This window comes from Engraulis encrasicolus, chromosome 6 (assembly GCF_034702125.1).
Source record: "Engraulis encrasicolus isolate BLACKSEA-1 chromosome 6, IST_EnEncr_1.0, whole genome shotgun sequence".
In the NCBI taxonomy this organism is placed as follows: Eukaryota; Metazoa; Chordata; class Actinopteri; order Clupeiformes; family Engraulidae; genus Engraulis; species Engraulis encrasicolus.
The window spans coordinates 41,420,692-41,440,868 of record NC_085862.1 but is presented as its reverse complement, the minus strand read 5'-3'; the positions used below and the strand labels follow the sequence as shown (position 1 = coordinate 41,440,868).

The following is a 20,177-nucleotide window of genomic DNA, read 5'->3' as shown; positions in this document are numbered from 1 at the left end:
ATGATCATCTACAAATGTTTGACGATCAAAAGCTGTGACAATAATGCACAGATAAAATATATACTGTAGCCTCTATAGCCTAGTAAGGCAGTCAGAAGTTTCACATGCCCCCCGCCCCCCTTGAGAACCTGCCCCCTAAAATGTCTGTGAACGCCACTGCCAGTTACTCATGAAATTTGCGGACAGACTCCCACCCATACACCTCCTGCCTCATGGGCTGGAAATGTACTGCAGGCCATATCCAGGAAGCAGTGGGAGCCTACTGGCTCAGCAGGTTAGGATAATAAAAGCAAAATGATTGAACACCGGAGACAAAAAAAACCAATTCTCTCATCATGGTATGCAAGGAATGAAGGATACGTAGCCTATAGAGAGATTGAACTGATCACTAGTCTGACAAGTGTGCTGGGCTTTTTGTCAGTGAACAAGATGAGACAGAAACATTCATTACTCTTTAGGCATTTAACCCTGTCACAAACCTGTTCATATATTTTCAAATCAATCATTTCAAAATGCCAAGCAAGCTAACGTTGCTTTCAAAACTACAGAAACCAATTCGCCATTCCAGCAAGGCACATTCTAGCTAATATTCAGCCACACTCATTGAATATTAGAAAGACTACAAAATACATCATCTAGTATTAGCTACACCAGTGATACACAGTGTCACATATTACAAATGAGCTGGTTTTACGTGTCCAATTCAATCAGGTGATAACCTGGTTGAATGATCACTTGTTTGAATTGGCCTAATATATTCCAGGTTACCCATCACTGATCTAAACCCATCGGACATACAGCAGTGGTTGAGACACGGACATTAAAGCAGCACTGTGTAGCTTTTGAGTGTGGTGACCCTATAGATTGGACCCAGAATTGTCTGCCATTCAGAATTAGAGAAAGTAGATAGTGTTGTTTAATTCAGATGGGCCCGCCGACAAAAAGCACATCTTCATAACAGCATTGCCATGACATTACCATAAGGCGCAAGTCACAGATGAAGACTTGGTCATTACCATTTTGGTGACAATGAGGCTATAAAAGAGGCTCTGTGCTGTGGTGTAAATAAAACCGTAAAAGTACGAACTATCACCAGAGAAAAGGTCTCATCACAAAAGCCACAGCGGTATGTGCACTGGAGAGCTGCTGCAGAGGAACACCCACGAGTATACAGTAAACCGAGTGGAGTGAGCGTGCACTTTACTTGTCGCAGGTGACAGGAAGGCTCTGCACTCTCCAGCCCTTATTTGTACCAAGATGATGCAAGGACTTCCTGTGAAGCCCCCTCACCCCCACCCCCCCACCCCCAAGTGACATCCTTTGGCCCAACTTCTCAGCCTCTCAAGTCCCTAGTCGCCTCTGCTCGGCTTGGCTTGGTCTGGGGCGGAGGCTGACTGCGCACCGCAGTGCACATGTGCAGATAGATATGTACCTCTGGAGGCACAGGAAAAAGATATGGAGATGGATGCAGGAAGTTCTTGCAAGCCAGCCATGGGCAATGCGAATGCGGGGACTGTTAGCCTGCCTTACACACAGTGTCGGCACACAAACATACTGTGTGTGTGCATGTGTGTGTGTGTGTGTGAGTCTGAGTGAAAATGAAAATTACCAGTAGGATGCGGATGGGCAAATGAAGTGTTGGTGTCCATGTGACTGCCCTCTAAGGATCCGTGTGTTGGGGGTGCGTCGAGGAGGATGAGGAGGCAGGGGGATGGGAGGGGTGGAAGGGGGGGAATTGTGCGGATGGAAGCTACTCTTAAACTTAGTAAAAAGCATGAAAGCATTTTTTCTGTCTTTTTTTCCAGAAATGAGGAACTGAAAAGACCTCAAGAGTACTTGCTAACAGCAGATCCGTGGCGTGTTACACCCCCGTTGCATCATGCCACAGAAAAAGCTCACTCGGCTCACTCGTGTCTTCCCTGACGATGAGCGCTGAAGCTGGCAGAATTTTTTGCTCGGGAATAAGAGGAAAATTTTTTGCCGTCCTTGTAAAAGTCTGCGTGGGGCTGCTGTGCTGCATTGCGAAGGGCTGCGCGGCGCTAGGCCGTCATTAGCGGCTGTTGTGATCAAATACTTCATTGCCGGGCACCCATCTGCTGCAGTTGTGTAGCAAGCACCACAGTTTTAGTTATTTATTTACTTGCTTTATTTATCACTATCAGGAGTTCCATCGCACCGGCCGTATCAGCTGTGGCAACAGTGTGGCTACAGTGTGAGGACAATAAAAAAAACTCAGACCTGTGAAAAGGTGTGGTTTCCCCGGTCCTCAGCAACTGATCCAGACAGATAGTTAGGTTAGGTGATAGGATCTCTCACTTTCATATGGCACTTAAGATGTAAACTGTAATTTAATGGTCTTGAATCTGCATAGATCGAAGAACCAGCTTGATTTAAGGGCTTCAATTTGATGCCGCAAGACAGAAGCATATAGTGGATTAGACTACACTTTAGTCTCTCCTGCATGTCTGGTGAAAACGCCTTGCATGGGTGCTCGCCTGGGCATTTGTGGCCTTTGAGCTACCCTGTGATGATGCAACAGCCAGATAATACGTCACTTGTATCCCACAGCGCAGACGACACGGTGAAACACTAGGCTCCTTCACCGCTAAATAGACTGAAGCAGTGGGGGTATTGATCAACAACACTATCTTCACGGCCCCTCCCGTTCTCTCTAAGTGGGTCATTTATTTTTGTGTGGAATTGGTTGAGCAAAAAAAGTTTGCCAAGGTTTTGCAGTAATTATCTCACGCTTGTGTGGCGGGGCACAGCAGGGGTGCCTGGTAAATTACACATTTCTCTCCAAACTCCTGGATGCTTTATGGCCGTGCATTATGCATTACTGCGCAGAAGCGCCTTAAACAACCCCCGAGTGAATTGAAAAAGTTGACGCTGCTCTTTGTTTGGAACTCAACACAGTCTTTATTTGGCAGTGCTGAATCGGAGAATGTTGTAGTAGAGAGAAAAGGAGAAAGGCCTTAATTATTTTCTCGAGACGTTTCGTCTCCCTGTTGGTTTACGAACACCTGGGGTGTTTTTAGTGGGACGCAGGATCCAGATGGGCGGACGCTCGGGCGATTCCAGTGAGAAAATGTTCTTGTTGCCGTTTCATTGGCGGGATCGTTGTTGTGTGAAGGTTAGGAAAACACTCACTCCCTCCAGAAAAAAACCATCATAAGACTAGAAGAACACACAGGGATTAACTCCACATATGCCTCTCCAAAAAAAAACAAGCCCCCATGAGTTTCACATTAGGCCAAGGCCATAAATTACGCCATCTCATCCTTATTAAGGGGTTACGATGGGGTTACATGATCACATCTTCTAAACCAAATGAAATCTTGGCTGACGCTTTGCCAAAAGGTCATAAACCTTTACACTTTTATGGTCTCTCTCTCATCACATTGCCTCATTAAGACGAAAGCGAAACAAAAAGGAGCACTATGATTGTGGACAGACAGAAACCTATTGCATTAAAACATTTTACATTGAGTGTGCATAAATGTAGTGTACTTGTTGTGTACTGTGTGTGTGTGTGTGTGTGTGTGTGTGTGTGTGTGTGTGTGTGTGTGTGTGTGTGTGTGTGTGTGTGTGTGTGTGTGTGTGTGTGTGTGTGTGTGTGTGCGCGCGCGCGCATTCGCATGTGGTGTGAGTTGGCCACATTTACATAATTGCAGCATTTCATTACGCCTAACGTGCACAGTATATTATGCAATGTTGATGTTGAAAAGCCTGTATAAGCCTGTTTAGGCATAATCAGGTAATGTCGAAAGCAGTTTAACTGAGCAGGTCAAATGAGTTTAAACCTCCTAAGGAGCCCGCTGTTTGCTTAACAGAGCCATAAACCCTTGACCAGAGTATATGACTATAATGTTACGGCCGCACCCAAGGCCGGTTTAATGCACAGGCTAGATATGGCTGCAGCCGAGGGGCCCCGACCTGCCAAGGGGCCCCTGATTGGCCAAAGTGGAAAACTGCAGAATTGTGACAACATGTAATATTGAAAAAGAAAACATATTTCCTGTTGATTACAGTTAGTAGACATGCTATCTTTACTTCATAGTTGGCAATTATGACACTATGTAAATTTGTCGTGAAATTTGCCTTCCAGCGGGGCCCATAGCAGCCTGCAGCCTAGGGGGCCCCATGCCATTTTAATCCAGCCCTGGCTGCACCGCTCAGCTTTATCCTGCCGTACGGTAGGCTATAGGTCGAGAGGCCTACCCACACTGGGTGAGAGTGAGACGATGACGGCAGCGTTCCACTGTGTGGGCCTATGAACTGGGCTTTGGCAGGCTCCTCGCTGCAGTAGCAGGCAGCGGCCCACACATCATGAGGTGAAGGTAGCCGAGGTAGAGTAGAGCGGCGGCCCACACAACATGAGGTAAAGGCAGCGGTGGAGCTAAGCTAGGTAGAGCAAGGCTAGGTAGAGCAGCGGCAGACTATTTATAGAACACCTCTTCCTGTCTGAAACATTTTACACTTAACCACAAAAAAGCTCGTCGTTGTAGGATTCCTTTTTTTAACGTCGCCAAAAATCTTGTTTTAGCGCAGTGTGGTGTAATGCACACAGCACAGAGCTGTATGGTATATTATGTCGAAAAATGTTCAAACTTAAAAATTAAACTTGGTTAAAAATGAATTTGATAATGAGTCAAAGTCAGTGCTAACGCACCATTTCATTTTAAACTTTTCTTTCAGTTAAACTGAACAAGTTAAATTTTGCTGTGAGAGTTTGTGTGTGTGTGTGTGTGTGTGTGTGTGTGTGTGTGTGTGTGTGTGCTCTTTGTTTTAGGAGCATTCCAAATACGCAAGGCTATACCTCTTCCCAAAAAAAACCCCATCCTGATGTATGTCCTCCGGGTGAGAGGGCAAAAGTGGAAGTTGAGCTCTTTCCATGTGTCCATGTCTGTGCAGCAGTCTAATGTGCTGGTGAAGGGCATGTTTTCGGGGAAGGACTTACGACTAATGTGTTTTCAATACACTGCATTCCAAATTGGAGCATTAGTGGACCATAAGCTCACACACGTTTTCTATTCAAGCAAAAACTAAATTAAAATAAAAGGTAACATATTCTACTAAAATTCCAACAAGGTCCACTCCTATTAGATAAAGCTGGTCTATCTGCATGTGCATCATAACCCCATTTAAATACATTTATTCTTGAATAAAACAAATTCCCAGTAGAATCCACTTAGGGTAAAAAAGGAGTCTGTGGGGTCTTTTTATTACTTATTTCAATTGAGGCCCTCGTAAACCCTTCTATTTGCAATGGCTTGCCCGTGAAAAAAAAAAAAGTTTTTCAGCGAACAATCTGACCTTTCAGAGAACCCGACCAAACACTGTTTTTCACAGCAGTGCAACAATTCAGCTCTGGACTGAAGTTAACTTTCAAACTGTTACAAGGATATAAGAGTAAAATACCATTAGCAACGATTAAGAAAGAAATCAATAAATTATAAAATTGAGTTGACAATTTAGTAGTTCTTTATTTGATGTCTATTTTTGAGTTTGGTATAATGTGTGAGAAGAATCACCAAAGCCCACCGCTCAGCAGGCATTGACATAGGGGGATTTTCTGCATTCTTTCTTTAAATCTGCCACTATAACGCAAGGTTTTTATACTATGAGTCATGTGATGGGGTCACTAAAGTTCACACTCTTGTTTTTAGTACTCCCCTATGTCTCTCTCTCCCTGTCTCTCTCTCTCTCTCCCTGTCTCTCTCGCTCTCTCTCTCCATTGACAACAGTGTGCTAGCAACACCAAACTGTAAATCTCATGTGAAATCACCTACATGCATGCATGTGCAAGTGAACATACACGCTTATACGCAAGTATGCTGGGGAGAAAAACAGGCTACCATGCAAGATGAAAACAACAAAGATAAACTTGGGCCTTAGCAAAGAGGTGTATTGCCAATCCTCTCTGAAACCTTTCTGAGGAAAGTTGTTCACAGGCACCTAAACTCTAACATAAATAAATCGATTTTGATGCATAAGGATCAGCATACTGTACATGTCAGCATGCGTGAAACACCCTGTTATGTTTATGTTGCTCTAAGTTACGATACTAAGCTGTTTGTTCTCCCTCATGCACCTCTGAAATTATCTTTCAAAATTCTTTCAGATCTGTAACTGTCCATCTTCGAAAACCAATTCCCTTCTTGTGGGTCTCTGCTCCACTAACTGATGAAAGTCATAAGTGGACGCCACATCGATTGGAACTTTCCGTGGTCGGTGCTGAAACGTTAAAGTTCCTACAATGGAAGAATAGGCAAGCGTGTACACCTGACACAGGGGTGGTGGGCTTGGAGGACACTACAAAAAGGTGACCTAATAGCAAGCTGTGGCTGCACAAAAAAAAGGGAAACCCTTTTATTAAGCAACACCCTCACATCCCATATGGGCCACACATTAGAGAGGTGTCAGATGACAAAATCGGTTTTTGAAGTACTTGTATTTCTTGCGACATGCCTCACTAGAGAGCAGATGCCTCCAGGACCATAAGAGAATGTTATCCTGAACGACCTGTAACAGTCTTCTTTGCTTTCCAGTGGCCATGGAATTTGTTATGCTTTTAAAAGAAGACCGATGGTCACGTTTGAGGATTTAAGTTCTTGGACGTTCACTAGGATAAAATCAGAGACAGATTTTTATACATTTGAATGCAAAACATACAGAAAAATAAAAAATCCAAGAAAACTAAAAGAAATGGAAAGAAAACAAAAACAAAAACTACATAAGCTAAATCATATGCATGTCATGTCTGGAATGTATGAGGTGCCGGCCCTGTCGTGGCCATCCGGTAGGGCACTCGCCTGGCATGCGGCTGACCTGGCTTCGATTCCCAGCCCGGGTCCTTTGCCGACCCCTCCCCGTCTCTCTCCTCATTCGCTTCCTGTCTACTGCTCATACTGTCCTGTCCATAATAAAGTCTTAAAAGACCAAAAAATTATCTTTAAAAAAAAGGAATGTATTAAGTGCATGTGGCAATGCCAAATCCACCGTTCAAAACTACAAGGCATACTGGGGGGCATGATATCGCCCCATCAACACTTAAGAAAAATTATGAATGATTAATAAATTATCAATAGTCATGTTATTAATGTGAATGGTACAAGGGTAGTACCCCACACAAGGGACAACTCTCTGTGCCTCACACACACACACACTTGCACAAAATCTGACCGGTATGTGTCCTTGTCTTGTGTTCTCCCCCATCCAGCCCAGCACATGCTGCTCCTCTGCCCTGGCATGGCCCGTGGTCGCGAGGACGTCCCTGTCCCACCCATAACATGGAGCCACCACAAACACAACTACCCAGGTATGGTACTACTGTATGAAGTAGCAGTCACAAGCAGATACGCGTTTAGTATACTAGTTGGTTGCACTAATTAATAGCTATGAAGTAGCTACTTGTATTGTGTACGACACGTGATTTAGGATCTAGAATGGCTGCATAGCTTCAAAAGATTAAAAAAAAAATAGAATACAATAAAATAAAAAAGGACCAGAAACAAACGTCCAGGCCTTCGGGGGATTATAGACTCCAAAGTGAAATTAATTCATTTTGGTTTAAGTGACCCACACCTGTAACATGTCTGTGAAGGGACCACACCTCAATCATTACACCGTCACTATGGAGAGAGGAAGGGTGTCAAAATCAAAACAGTGATGCGTCTCCCATGAACCTATAGTAGTGGACTACCATTTTTTGAAAAACTGAAAATCAGATGCTCTCACGGCATATTATTTTGACAGCGGCCAAAAAGCTTAGGCCTTAATGTTGCAGTGCGGACCTGAATTTGCATTTGGGCGTTTGTATATGCGGGTCAAGCAGCTTGTGTGGCTGTGGAGAGAAGGGATTCCAGAGTAACAAACAATAATTCTGCCAGCAGTTTGGTTGAAGGGACCCGGCTTTGGCCTGAAGCCTGAACTGGCTGCCATGTCCGTACACCCAGAGTTCAGTGAACGGTGAAAAACTTTGCCCAGTCAGCTGCACATGCATCAGATGTTTGGTTAGGCGACTCAGAGTCCTGTTAGGTTGGTCCTCAACTATGTTTAAGGCCTACAAAAATCTCAAGTTCTTCCCTAAACCAGATAGTGACATAGTTGCTTGCAAAGAATGATTTCAAACACACTCATCTTTCCGAACCCCAAACACACACACACACACACACACACACTTTACAGTATGCATGGTACAGACTTCTCTCCTCCCCCCACACAAACACACACAACCCAAACAAGTCCACAACACCACACTGTATACACACGCATACGTAACCCCCCACCTGCCATACACAATGTCCAAGCAGATCCAATTATGCTTAAGAGACTATTAGCACAGGAGATAATCGGCAAGGAGAGTGTGGCCAGAGTCAGACTCACTGACAGCAGGCCCCTTATATAGCACACTGCACACCCAACCAGGGATCTAAAGAGCAAGGAATAGATTTTACTGGGGACTTTCTATTTCCAAAAAAAAACCACGTTTCAAAAAGATGTTGAGAATTATCAATGGGGGAAAAAATGCACAATTAAAATAACACAAAACTACGCATGAGATCATTTTGTGCAACTGCAATTTTATTTAATTATCAAGACAATTTCAAATACAAATACAGTGCGTTATAATACTGGTGTTATTTCACAGGCACAATAATTTGTCTTAATTAATGGTTGACGACATTTCTTTAAAATACACTTTTAAGTCAACCAATCTGTGTGGCCTATGTCTACTATATGCATATTTTGCATCAAAAGGGTCACATGATGAAATTTGTTTTTGTTTTCACTTACACCACACAGCCACATAAAAGCTAATTAGTGCATCACCTTGGGCACAGATTGGTGTATTGCTTTAGTAGTTTAAACAGTACTTACAAACACAGTAAACAAACACCGTGGGACGTTAAAAAATCCGCATGACAATGAGTCCATATTCAATTGGACACACCATAGGCCTACTGCAAATAGGGCGAATAAATGCCGAGAAACAATCACCCTGTCTCTCAGTTGGAGTTAATAACGGTTCATAAGTAGGCTACTTTTTCATCCAGACCCTTTAGACCGAGGACCACAAATACTGTAGTTATTCTTAATCGGGACTTAGGCTGCAAAAAATGTTTTCTTCTTCGACAAGCCATTGTGACCCATTAGAAAATGTGCCTCAGTGATAATGCATGACTCAATCTAAGTAGCAAAGACGCATAGGCCTAGGTAGGTAGTACCACCAACGCTGAAAATCGTCGAGAAGTGCGTAGATCAGTGACAAACATAACATAACATAAATAGACAAGCAGACGTTGCCAGAAGTTGCAACGATAAAACTTTTTTTTAAGTTCAATTAGTTGTAACTAGTCTGTATAATAGAACTTGAGACTTAAAGATTGACTGCTTCTGCAGTCTGCAGAAGTTATTTGGTGGTGTATGATTACGTGTCTAACGCATCTGCACTTGAAAACACTTCCTCCTTCCAACAGCAGGCTATAGTCTTGACATGACATGAACGTGAGCAATCGGAGAGAAGACAATTAGCCGATAGGTAGGCCTAGTTGTGTGGAACAGGAAGCACTCACCCTACATTTGGCGTTGACATTTCACTCATTATTATATGTAGGGTACAAACGCCTTCTTTTTAGTCATGCCCGAGACAGTGGCTCTGCCTAAAGGCTGGCCCTGCGTAATCTGGCAGTGTATAGTAATGTCCATATACTCCGTTTAGGAGGGTTGGAAATGACAGTTACAAAAATATTTCAAAATCAGATAGAAGCATGCACTCAAGTGAGCTGTGGCTTTTTTGCAGCCCAAGTTCAAGTGCGACTTTAGCGGAACCTCTGGGTTATTCGCGTGGGTATGGTATCTTCTTTGCTATTGTTTTATATATGCCTATTAAAACAAAGTTTATGAAAAAGAACCAGGCATCTCAGTGGGACAGTTAAACAAAAAGATCAGACGTGCTTAAAAAAAATGATAATAAAAAAAAAAACAAGACTAAAAGCCCCATGATAGCACACCGCTATTGGCCACATCTTGGCCTTACCAACAACTTTGCAGTAGGGCTCGAAGTTTAAGCTGGCATGTCATTGAAATGTCTCCTATGTCCACTCGTTGGCCAGTTCACAGCCTAAACGGAATAAATAAACGCGAGAAACACGTTTGGCTTTTTGTTTGTGGCGTCCAGCATCAGACTTACAAACGTGGCGAGCAATTATATTATGCAAATCTGTCCAAGTCTCACCAACACGCCATTACCATTCCAAACTGGACCATCTATAGTTTTTCTCCGACGTGATCCTACAGGTGTGCCAGTGTTTAGAACATACCACAAAAATATCAGTGTTTTGGAAAACTAAAGTCATGTCAGAAACAAAAGTAGCCTAGTACATGAAATAACGCCTTTAAGCATAATGGCCTTCCAGCACCAACCACCAAGTACTCACAGAAAGATTCCTTTCGCGCGACCGCACCACAATAACGTTGACAGTAGCCTAAAGATGTCACTTGTGTGTAATCCATCTCAAAAGACAGCAATGAACGCAAAGATGACACTTGAGATACGCGCAACAAGCTGGGGCACAACAAACCTTCTTTAGATTTAACAGCGATGCTGTAAACCGTTTTAATAAATAATTCCTCACCAAACATACGGTCGTGTTCAAAGACTTGCAAGATAGTCTACATCACGAACGGGTATAACATAGCATAATAGTACTACTAATAAAAAATACCAAGTGAAAATAAATGCCTTCTGTGAGAAATAACAAACGTATGTCCGTGTGAATAACCGCTCCGAAAATGTTCTGTGCAGGTTATGGCTATGGGTTTAGTACAGGGAAAGCAACGAATGGACACTTTGCTTATGTCATGGAATAGCAAATTAGTTCTGAGAATATTGAGGCTGGGCTACAGGCTCAGTTTACGTAGCCAATTCCTCTGGCCATGTGACCGTCTTTCCATGGGATCTTCCAACGTGAAGGGAAAATGCACTAGCCCCGGCCGATATTTTTCGCAAATCATACACAAATAATACGCTTTTAATTCGCTATTTACTGGTTTATTCTGATATATTACAAGTTATAGTTGATACTGAGTAATGTTATATAAAAATGTTCATGATAAAACATATGGTTTTGACCGCAAGGAAAATAAGGCACTCCCCTGCTCTCCACAAGTGGTACAGTCTCAAGCTCAAATTCCGAGAATTGAGCTCTCCTGATTCTTAGAACTGGGGTTCTTAGAAGTGGTGATGCAAGAAGTTTCTAGGAAAGCACTACCAGGTGATTATTCTAAATTATTTTATTCATGTGTAATCTGGCGCGGTGGTGAACGTGTGCGCTCTGGTTGTAGGGGCTGTAAAGCTGACATTTCGCCCTTTTTCGAAATATGTTTTTGAAAGAGGCGATTTCTTATGTGTTTAACTCAGTCATATGCTTTGGACTACAGTTAGTCTGAAGTGTACTGGTTAATGACAATGCTTAAAAGATCCACCTCTCTGCTCTCGCCTGATCCCCGCTCTCGCAGCGCGGTGGCTCAGCCTCAGCGACTCGGGGAGGCGCAGGCTAGCGCTTGCTCCTGTGGACGGAAACTAGACTAGACGGGCTTCCAAATTTTACACAAGCTCTCAGATGCGAAGTTCTCTTAAAAATTAAAACAACTTGTATACGATGTTTTAAGAAGTGAAATGCGCACACGAGTTGTGTAGCCCATTAAACTTTGGGCCAGAAATTATCAAAGCAGATGAAAATGTACATATTGCAGATGTTATTTGTGCCATACATTTGCGCATAGAAATTATTTAAATGTATTTGGAAGTGTTGTTGAGACTTTATGAGGCAGTAAAACGTTGAACGGTTTAGAGAAAAGTGCGTGTGTTTGGTTGTTTGGTCAACATGGAGTTTTGAGTGTATGCGTCATGTTACACAGGCAGCTCTTGTTCGATAGCCTAACTATAAGAGTCTTGGGTAAAATTACTTGATACGCCATAGTTAACAAACTGTTCCGTTCGACTGTCTTGCTTTAGCTCCACAAGCGTATTTTTTTTCACTTTGCTGGTAGCTTTCCACTGTTGCAGACGTGTGTGAAGGTTTGACATTGCGCTCCCGAAAAGGAGTTGGAAACCTTGCTCGAACACAAGATTATTTATAAAGCAAATAATCTTCGCCACGCAGTGTCACATTCATCGCAGCTCATAAATCTTAAAAAACTTTTTAGGGCTTTTAGAGGAACAAACTGTCACTTTCGTGCAACAGCTCGCGGGCGTTCCTGAAATCGCCTATTCAGGGTTCAGGCATGTGCGTCAGGCAAACAACTTTTAAGTTTCAGTTGGCTACCCAGTTTGTTCTGGGCATATTCAGAACTTTCAAAACACTTTGTTCGGATCATAATTTAGGGATGAATAGCAAGAGACAGCCCAATGCAAAAATCCAATCTCATAGTCTGTAGCAAGTTCTTAGGAAAATGTTTCAATATCGGGTGACAAGTTTTATAACGGTGCCTATTTTGGTGTTTGGTGACAGCTCCGGCTATTGCTTGGCCATTGAAGGGAGGCGCTCGTAAATATCATCTTCGTGTTGCGAATGGTTCAGCAAGCTATTCTTGGAGATGGAAAGCGTATACCTGTTCGGTTTGAAGTTTGAGAGAAAGTAGGAGGGCGGAAAAGAGACGTCTACCCTAACAAGTGCAAAATGCAACCATTTTTCTGAGCATTGCTTTTATGCCAAAGTTAAATTAAACCAAAACGTTATCATGTCATGTGTGTGACTGTAAACGCCATGGTTCATATCGTTTGGCTTTTTGTTTTTATTTTTCTAGCGGAATATTTTGGTTGGCTAAAGCGCTGCTGACATCTTGTGGTAGTGAATATGGACCCAATAAGTGTGAAATGTTTTTTTCCAAACAGTGTCCAGGAGGTTGCTATTAAATGTCATCGTCGGAGAGACGTAGCAATAATTTTGTTAATCACATTTGGCTACAGGTGCCTTGATGATGATGTTTTGATTGCGTCTGAGTAATGCCCATTAGGTACTAGTTTTACCCCACGTGTGTGCTGCTCTTCATAGGGCGCTCTATGCGCATCTTCGGGATAAAGTGCACGAAATTGGGATTGAGTTTATTGCAAGCGCATGTTAAACTTTGGCGCTGCCATGTGAGACCAATATTACGCACGGCGTGATTTGTAGTGCACCATGCAAAGTGCGTGGATCAACAGCGACGGGTGTTAAGTGGGAAAACTCAGTGTTCAGTGTTGATGAATTGTAAATCATAAACAATTGGCAAAACATGTTGTACAAAAATGTTTGTGAGTAGACCTGTTTTGTTTTTGCCTCCGTTTGGCGATCTTGAATATCTTCCCGAAATCGGACAGTGGTCCGGTAAATCATATTCAGGTGTTCGGATTGTAGTTCATAATAGTAAAGACTTTGCTTTCCCAACAATTCACAATAGCCGAATTTATAGGCTACCAATTCTGATGCATTGTGACCATTTTTACAATTCTGCCAAAATTGATAGACTTATTGATGGGTTTGGGACAAGTGCTTACAGTGTTTTCTTTATCGCAGAAAAAAAGTTGTTGTTTTACGCATTCGCTGCAAGGCGAGAGCAAATTATGTATGCCTATCAGATGCCTCTGTGTTAACCAACTCTTGCGAAATAAATCAAGATCATTTCATTGACCTATGCGTAAAACCTGGGGGATCTAACGGTTGACGTCCGGTGCCTGTAATAATTTCATTGCATGTTGTGTGGCTCCATCTTATGGCCGATTGGAGTAGTTGAGGCGGTCATCCATCCTGAAGATGATCCGTTACGGTGTGATTTTAATGGTCCATTTATCGTGCCATTTTAAAAAAAAAGTAGAATGAGAAGTATGATTTTCTCATTGTCACAATTTTGTATTTGTGTGATGTCTGACTTTAATCACGTTGCATGTCCATATTATATTCTAACCTCCTCACCTTAACAAGTGTAACAGTGGTAATGACAGCACTAATGTAATATTTTGTTACATGGCTCATAAACATTTTCTTCATTGTGCTTTGTATTGTAGATCTTGACAAAATGGCTTGCGCAGCGGACAGCTGCATCCAGTTCACTCGCCATGCGAGTGACGTTCTGCTCAATCTGAACCGGCTGCGCAGCAGGGACATCCTGACTGATGTCACCATCCTTGTCAGCAGACAGCAGTTTCGAGCTCACAAGACCGTCCTCATGGCATGCAGGTATATTCCTATTGTCTGGCACCTGCAAAAAGTCACTTTGTATGTGTGCATCCTACAAAAAAAAAATCAAGCGGTCCCATTGGCCTTGAAGTCTAAACTTGGTTCTTTTTCCCTCTCATTTCCTCTTATAGTGGTCTCTTCTACACCATCTTCACGGACTCGCTCAAATGCAATCTGAACGCCATCAGCCTGGACCCGAAGGTGGACCCAGAGGGCTTCGCCATCCTCCTGGAGTTTATGTACACGTCACGGCTGACGCTGAAGGAGAGCCTCATCATGACCATCATGAACACCGCCATCTACCTGCAGATGGACCACGTCGTCGACACCTGCCACAGATACATCAAGTCCAGGTAGGACAGACAGACCACATTCACCTATGCCATCCTTGTTTGTGTTTACGACCCCGTTTACACACTTGGATATTGTTGAAAACGCGTCCATTTGAGGCCTTTTGTTTACATATTATCAGTTATAAAACAATCTCCACTCAAAAAAAAAAGAAATCCATGTACAGTACCCAAGGCCTACCTTATCATTGTTCTGGTTGTCTGCATTGTTGTTTTTGCCAGCATAATGCTCACTGTAAACCCCCCCCCCCCCCAATCTCTCCATCAGTGACTCCCCTCTTAAACTGCCCAGAGAGGACTTCCTGGTCAGTCCCCTGCTGTTACCTCAGGACGTCCATGGCTACAGGCCGCACGACATGACTGACAGCCTGGCCAGCCGAGTCACCCCCTTCAGGGACAGCCGGCCCTATGGATCCGGCATGTTCAATGCCGTCAACACTCCCAGTAGCTCCTACCACCTGTACAGCCAGTTCCCCATGCAGGGGTTCCCCTTCCCCATATGCAAGCTCGCAGACGCCAAAAGCTCATTCACGGACTTTCCCAAGCCGGGCGTGATCCACCACAAGCACTGTCCCCCGCCGCCACCTCCTCCGCCAGATAACCCGAGCGGTGGCGTGCTGAGTGGAGCAGAGTACTCCCGCACCACAACCGGAGGCAGTGTTTGCCACAGCGGCGCCTTTTCCGCTCGCGAGCTGGTGCGCGACGAGGAGATGAAGAGGGAGAGCCTGGAGGGTGTGGTGCAGTCCATAGGGGGGAGCTCCAGGAAGCACGGCTTCTCCAGCCTGGTGCCCGAGCAGCAGCCCTCACAGCAGCCACACACACAGCACAGTCACGGACATGGACATGGGCATGTGCATGGGCACGGGCACGGACACGGACACGGTCAACAGAAGGAGGCGGTAGGGAAGGAGCAGAGGGATCAGCAGAGGCCCACCACGGACGATGAGATGGGCCACCAACACTACCCCATCGGCATGTCGGCCAGCGGGCGCAAGGCTCTGCTGAGCAGCCCCCAGAGCCCGCTCAAGTCCGACTGCCAGCCCAACTCGCCCACCGAGTCCAGCAGTAGCAAGAATGCGGCCCTGTCCCAGAGCAGCCAGCCGGGCTCGGCCGCCCAGGGCTCCCCGGACCCCAAAGCGCGCAACTGGAAGAAGTACAAGTTCATCGTGCTGAACCAGAGCACAAAGGAGGAGGAGGCCAGCCCCTCCCATGACGTCGATATGCGCTCCCCCCAGCGCCTGGGTCTGCCGCCTTTCCTCCAGGCTGCCGACTCCGAGCATCCCGACTCTCAGTCCGGTACGAAGATCACGGAGCACGGGGAGGATTTCCACGTGCCCCAGGCTAGCCGCCTCAACAACATCATTAACAGGTGAGCAGCACACTTTTTTCGAAATATTAGATCAAATTGTAAGAAAACATTTTTCTTGCCATGGCCCTCATTCTAGAATCAGCAGTTTGACAAAAATGTAGATGAATTAAGAAATCGACTGGCGGTAACTGCCCCCTTAGCTTTTGCTGTACGTTGTCCGCCTTGAAATACTAAGTTTTTAGGGTTTTTTTTTGTTAAGCGATACCCCCCTCTCACTGTCCCCCCTTTTCTTAAGCCAGATTGAATTTCTCCTCATCCCCCCCAATCCTCTTAGCACACTGGGGATTTCACCTCAGCGCCAGAAGGTGTGAAATTCATTGACTGTCTTGTGAATTTCAAAGCAGCATGGCAGCGCTCATATCAGTGACTGTAGTGGACTCATATCAGAATAATGAAATTACTTTTGCCGTCTTTTTCCCCCTCCTTTCCCTTCCTCTGTTGCCTCGCCAATCTCTCTCTCTCCACGTTCCTCCATCTCCCTCATTTCGCCGGCTGGCTGTCTGTCTTCCAGGACTCTGGAGGGGTCTCAGAGGAGTAGCGATAGCCACTCATCCCTCTACATTAGCCACTTGAAGTGCACGTCGTGCGGCTCCCAGTCCCCGCGCCACTCAGAGGTCTGCCCCAACACTCCTGCCTCGCGCCTGGCTGAGGAGATGGCTGAGATGCACTCGGAGTACTCTGACTCCAGCTCTGGTGAGATGCCGTCCTCCTCTTGACTGCCGCCTTCACCAAATGCATGCAAAAATTGGCAGTTGATTTTTTTGTATTTGAAGTCACTCGGAACTTACAAGATATTCTTCCCTCTCCGTTTTCCCCCTCACCCTCCTCTCTCCTACTCAGTAGAAAACGGTACGTACTTTTGCAACGAGTGCGACTCCAAGTTCGCCGAGGAGGAGACGCTGAAACGACACATGCTTCAGGTCCACAGCGACAAGCCATACAAATGCGACCGCTGCCAGGCAGCCTTCCGCTACAAAGGAAACCTCGCCAGCCACAAGACGGTACACACAGGTAAGCACACAGGTAACACCTGTCGCTAACAGCCGCAACACTTTTACCATTACATCTCCCATTAATGTTTTCCCCTAAGACGATACAGTGATGATTTTTATTATTCGTATTAAGCGTCCATCTTTTTGCCTCTTGTTTTCAGGAGAGAAGCCGTATCGCTGCAACATCTGCGGCGCTCAGTTCAACCGACCAGCCAACCTCAAGACACACACGCGCATCCACTCAGGAGAAAAGCCATACAAGTGTGAGACCTGTGGCGCGCGATTTGTTCAGGTGAGCAACTCGACTAGAGACTTCATATGCAACATTATTTTAAAAGCTGACAGTACATAGGGCCCACAATTTGCTGCTACGCCCTGTCCATCTGTCTTAATCTTTCAAAGTTTAGAGGATTGTTGTCACTTGTGTCATGCGTGACTGACGTCTTTTGCCCATGTGGTCTGTCCCCCTTTTTCCACAGGTGGCACATCTGCGTGCCCACGTCCTGATCCACACAGGAGAAAAGCCATACCCGTGTGAGATCTGTGGAACGCGATTCCGCCACCTGCAGACCCTCAAGAGCCACCTACGCATCCATACGGGAGAAAAGCCCTACCATGTAAGCATGCCTCGAATGAAGCTTTTGAAGAGGAAGCTATTCTAAGAACGTGGTCAAGTAATAAACCTGGCCAGGTTAACCTCCAGGAAGTGGTACATTGGCTAATTGATTGCAATATAGTTCATAAAATGAGATGTCTAGGCTCTTCTATTAGACACTACCTCAAGATGAACTTAACCTGGTTTACTACTGAGACACGTTTTTGGAATATTCCCCAGGTCTTCCTGAAGCTTCTGTTTGACTGTTATTTGTTTAAGTGACATGTTCAGTACAGTGAGGATATTAACTATATTTCTCCTTTTTTGCCATGCGTGGTTTTCTTTTTACAGTGTGAGAAATGCAACTTGCACTTTCGTCACAAGAGCCAGCTGCGCTTGCACCTGCGACAGAAACACGGGGCGATCACCAACACCAAGGTTCAGTACCGCATGTCCACGGACATGCCCACAGACCTGACCAAGGCTTGCTGAGGGACGCTTCACTGCAGCCAGCTTGACCATGGCATTCGGGAAAAAAACAAAACAAAAGACCCTGACTTTGCACAATCATTGTAAAACTGTAGTGCCACACTGTGCTAATGTGATGAGATGAAAGAAAAAAAATAATAATTGTAAAAATGTACGGGCAGTCTATGCCACTCTAAACGGGTTTTATCCACATGTGAACATAGAACCACAAAACGGTTTCTTGTAGTCACTTTATTGTTTATACGTGCATATAAATATGCATTAATATTGGGAGTGTTTATAAGCTTTGAGTTACAAAAAGCTTTATTTTGTTGAAAAAGAGGACAGAATGTAAAAACGTCAAAATCCAGTTTTGGAGAATATAGTATTTTATATCAAAGAGCTTACTTTTCTGAAAGTATTTGGGGGAATTTTGATGGAAGGGCGGTATATTTTGGGAATTATTGTGGCTGTGTAAAAACAATTGCAAAAAAGAACTTTTTTTTACAGCAATGCCATAGGGTTGTCTTGTACATTGACCCCCCCCCCCATTCATTGTGGGGATGGACAAAAAGGAAATCCCAGTTGTGTCTAAAATGTTTGATATCCAAATTTGTTCCCTGTTATATATTTACGAATTGATGGCTGCTCTTCTAAAAAGGACAAGTGCATGAGACAGGCAAGCTCTGGTGCCGCTGGCTCGCATATAGTATATAAATATATAAATATGAGTGACAATGTGTAATTCTGTCCTTGCAGATTGTACCCTGACCAAGAAATGACCAAGAAAATATTTTGCTTCAAATGTATTTGTATAGAATTGTGTAGGTTTGTTTTGTTCTTGGTTTCATTTTTTTTTTTTGCAAGTGAAGGTTTACAGGTTTGTACTTGTACTAGATGCTTAAACGACTTCAAAATGATGTGTAATATTGTCCAGTTCTGTTGTTTTTGTACATACACTGTGTACTCCAGGTGCCTTTTTTCTGTGGTGACTGAATTCTTTTACATTCAGCCCAACTCTATTAAGGTACTCTAAAAGGGCAGCACTTGCCCTGGTTTCGTTGTTTGTCCATTTGTTTATGTTAATATTTTTTTCCAGTGTGTATATTTTTAAACTGCTTTTCACCTACTTTGAAAAAAGACATGCAAATTTATCATTGCTTGAGTTGTAAATCTTCAGGACTGGATTTGGAATTGGGTTTTTTTTAAACCTGCATTAAGCTTATTGTACAATATAAATGTATGAATGTAAAATAAATGTATTGGATTTCTATGTATGAATTCAGAGTGCGTTGTGTTTGTGTTTAAAAAAAAACACGTACATTTTTTTTTTTACACTTTTACAATACTCAGAGGCAGAGGGGAGGGCTGTAAAAACTTGATGCACATTCAGTCATTACACTAACAGCAAATCAATGAAATCTGAGGGACTAAAACAGAGGAAAGTTTTTATTTCTCACAACAAGCTGAACAGATGCCAGGGCCAGCCAACTCCTTGTGGTGCAGACTCACACAACCAGTCACAGATCAAGGGGAATACAGAGAGTCATTCAATCTTGAATGCATTTAACTCATATAAACCATAAAAGCTTTTAGTAGCAGCTACCTACAAGTATGAAGCTGGTGGAATCTGCTGATAAAAAAACGATTACGGTTTCTCTCATTTGGAGCTTTCATCCTCATCAGGTCCGCCTTAATCATGGATAAATAATAATGGCAGGAATGAATGAACACAATACAATAGTTTTTTGTTTAGTTCATAACTTCTGAACACCTGCTCCCAAAAACTGACAACTTGAAAACTTGATGGCAAAGAAAGGCAGCCAGTGTTGACAGATCACTCCCAGGGCTGGACTTGGACCTTAATGAAAAAGCCTTGCCAATTTCTCCAAAGCCCCTCTAATTGTGGATCAGTAAAAATAGCATCTGCCCCTGAGGACCGTCAGCGCACCAGGAAATGCCCTGGTTGCCAAATGACTAGTCCAGGCCTCAACACTCCCATCAGCAACCTGTAAGATTACACTCCAACTTATATCGAATGAGAATATTGCGACAGAGCCCAGGAAGGAACATGCTGGTAATTCTTTAAACCCCACTCCTCCACAATACGTTTTACCTTCTCCCAATTCTGTGCATGAAAAAATATTGCCAAAGTGCAGTCATTTATCAGCATGAGTGTTC

General features: G+C 44.0%; 1 protein-coding gene across 4 annotated transcripts; it reads left to right on the top strand.

Annotated features, from left to right (window-relative positions):
- The first annotated feature begins 11,226 nt into the window (after window positions 1-11,226).
- bcl6aa (BCL6A transcription repressor a) lies at window positions 11,227-19,258 on the top strand. 4 transcript variants are annotated; one of them, XM_063201660.1, is made up of 10 exons: window positions 11,292-12,825; window positions 12,909-13,812; window positions 14,051-14,222; window positions 14,354-14,575; window positions 14,841-15,941; window positions 16,453-16,634; window positions 16,782-16,952; window positions 17,095-17,225; window positions 17,413-17,550; window positions 17,880-19,258. In XM_063201660.1, exons 2-10 carry the CDS (start codon window positions 13,800-13,802, stop codon window positions 18,018-18,020), a joined length of 2,271 nt encoding a protein of 756 aa, XP_063057730.1. In that variant the 5' UTR covers window positions 11,292-12,825; window positions 12,909-13,799; the 3' UTR covers window positions 18,021-19,258. The 4 variants fall into 4 exon arrangements, with proteins under 4 accessions (XP_063057727.1, XP_063057726.1, XP_063057730.1 ...); XM_063201657.1 differs by lacking the exons at window positions 11,292-12,825; window positions 12,909-13,812 and adding an exon at window positions 11,227-11,279 and having other exon boundaries at window positions 16,785-16,952; XM_063201656.1 differs by lacking the exons at window positions 11,292-12,825; window positions 12,909-13,812 and adding an exon at window positions 11,227-11,279.
- The last annotated feature ends 919 nt before the right edge of the window (window positions 19,259-20,177 follow it).

Excerpts from the sequence above, each read along its gene's own strand:
- bcl6aa (XM_063201656.1), top strand. The coding sequence starts at position 11,249 with ATGCAAGAAGTTTCTAGGAAAGCACTACCAG. Across the intron at positions 15,942-16,452 it reads CTCAACAACATCATTAACAG|GACTCTGGAGGGGTCTCAGA; the intron begins GTGAGCAGCACA and ends TCTGTCTTCCAG. Across the intron at positions 16,635-16,781 it reads GTACTCTGACTCCAGCTCTG|TAGAAAACGGTACGTACTTT; the intron begins GTGAGATGCCGT and ends TCTCCTACTCAG.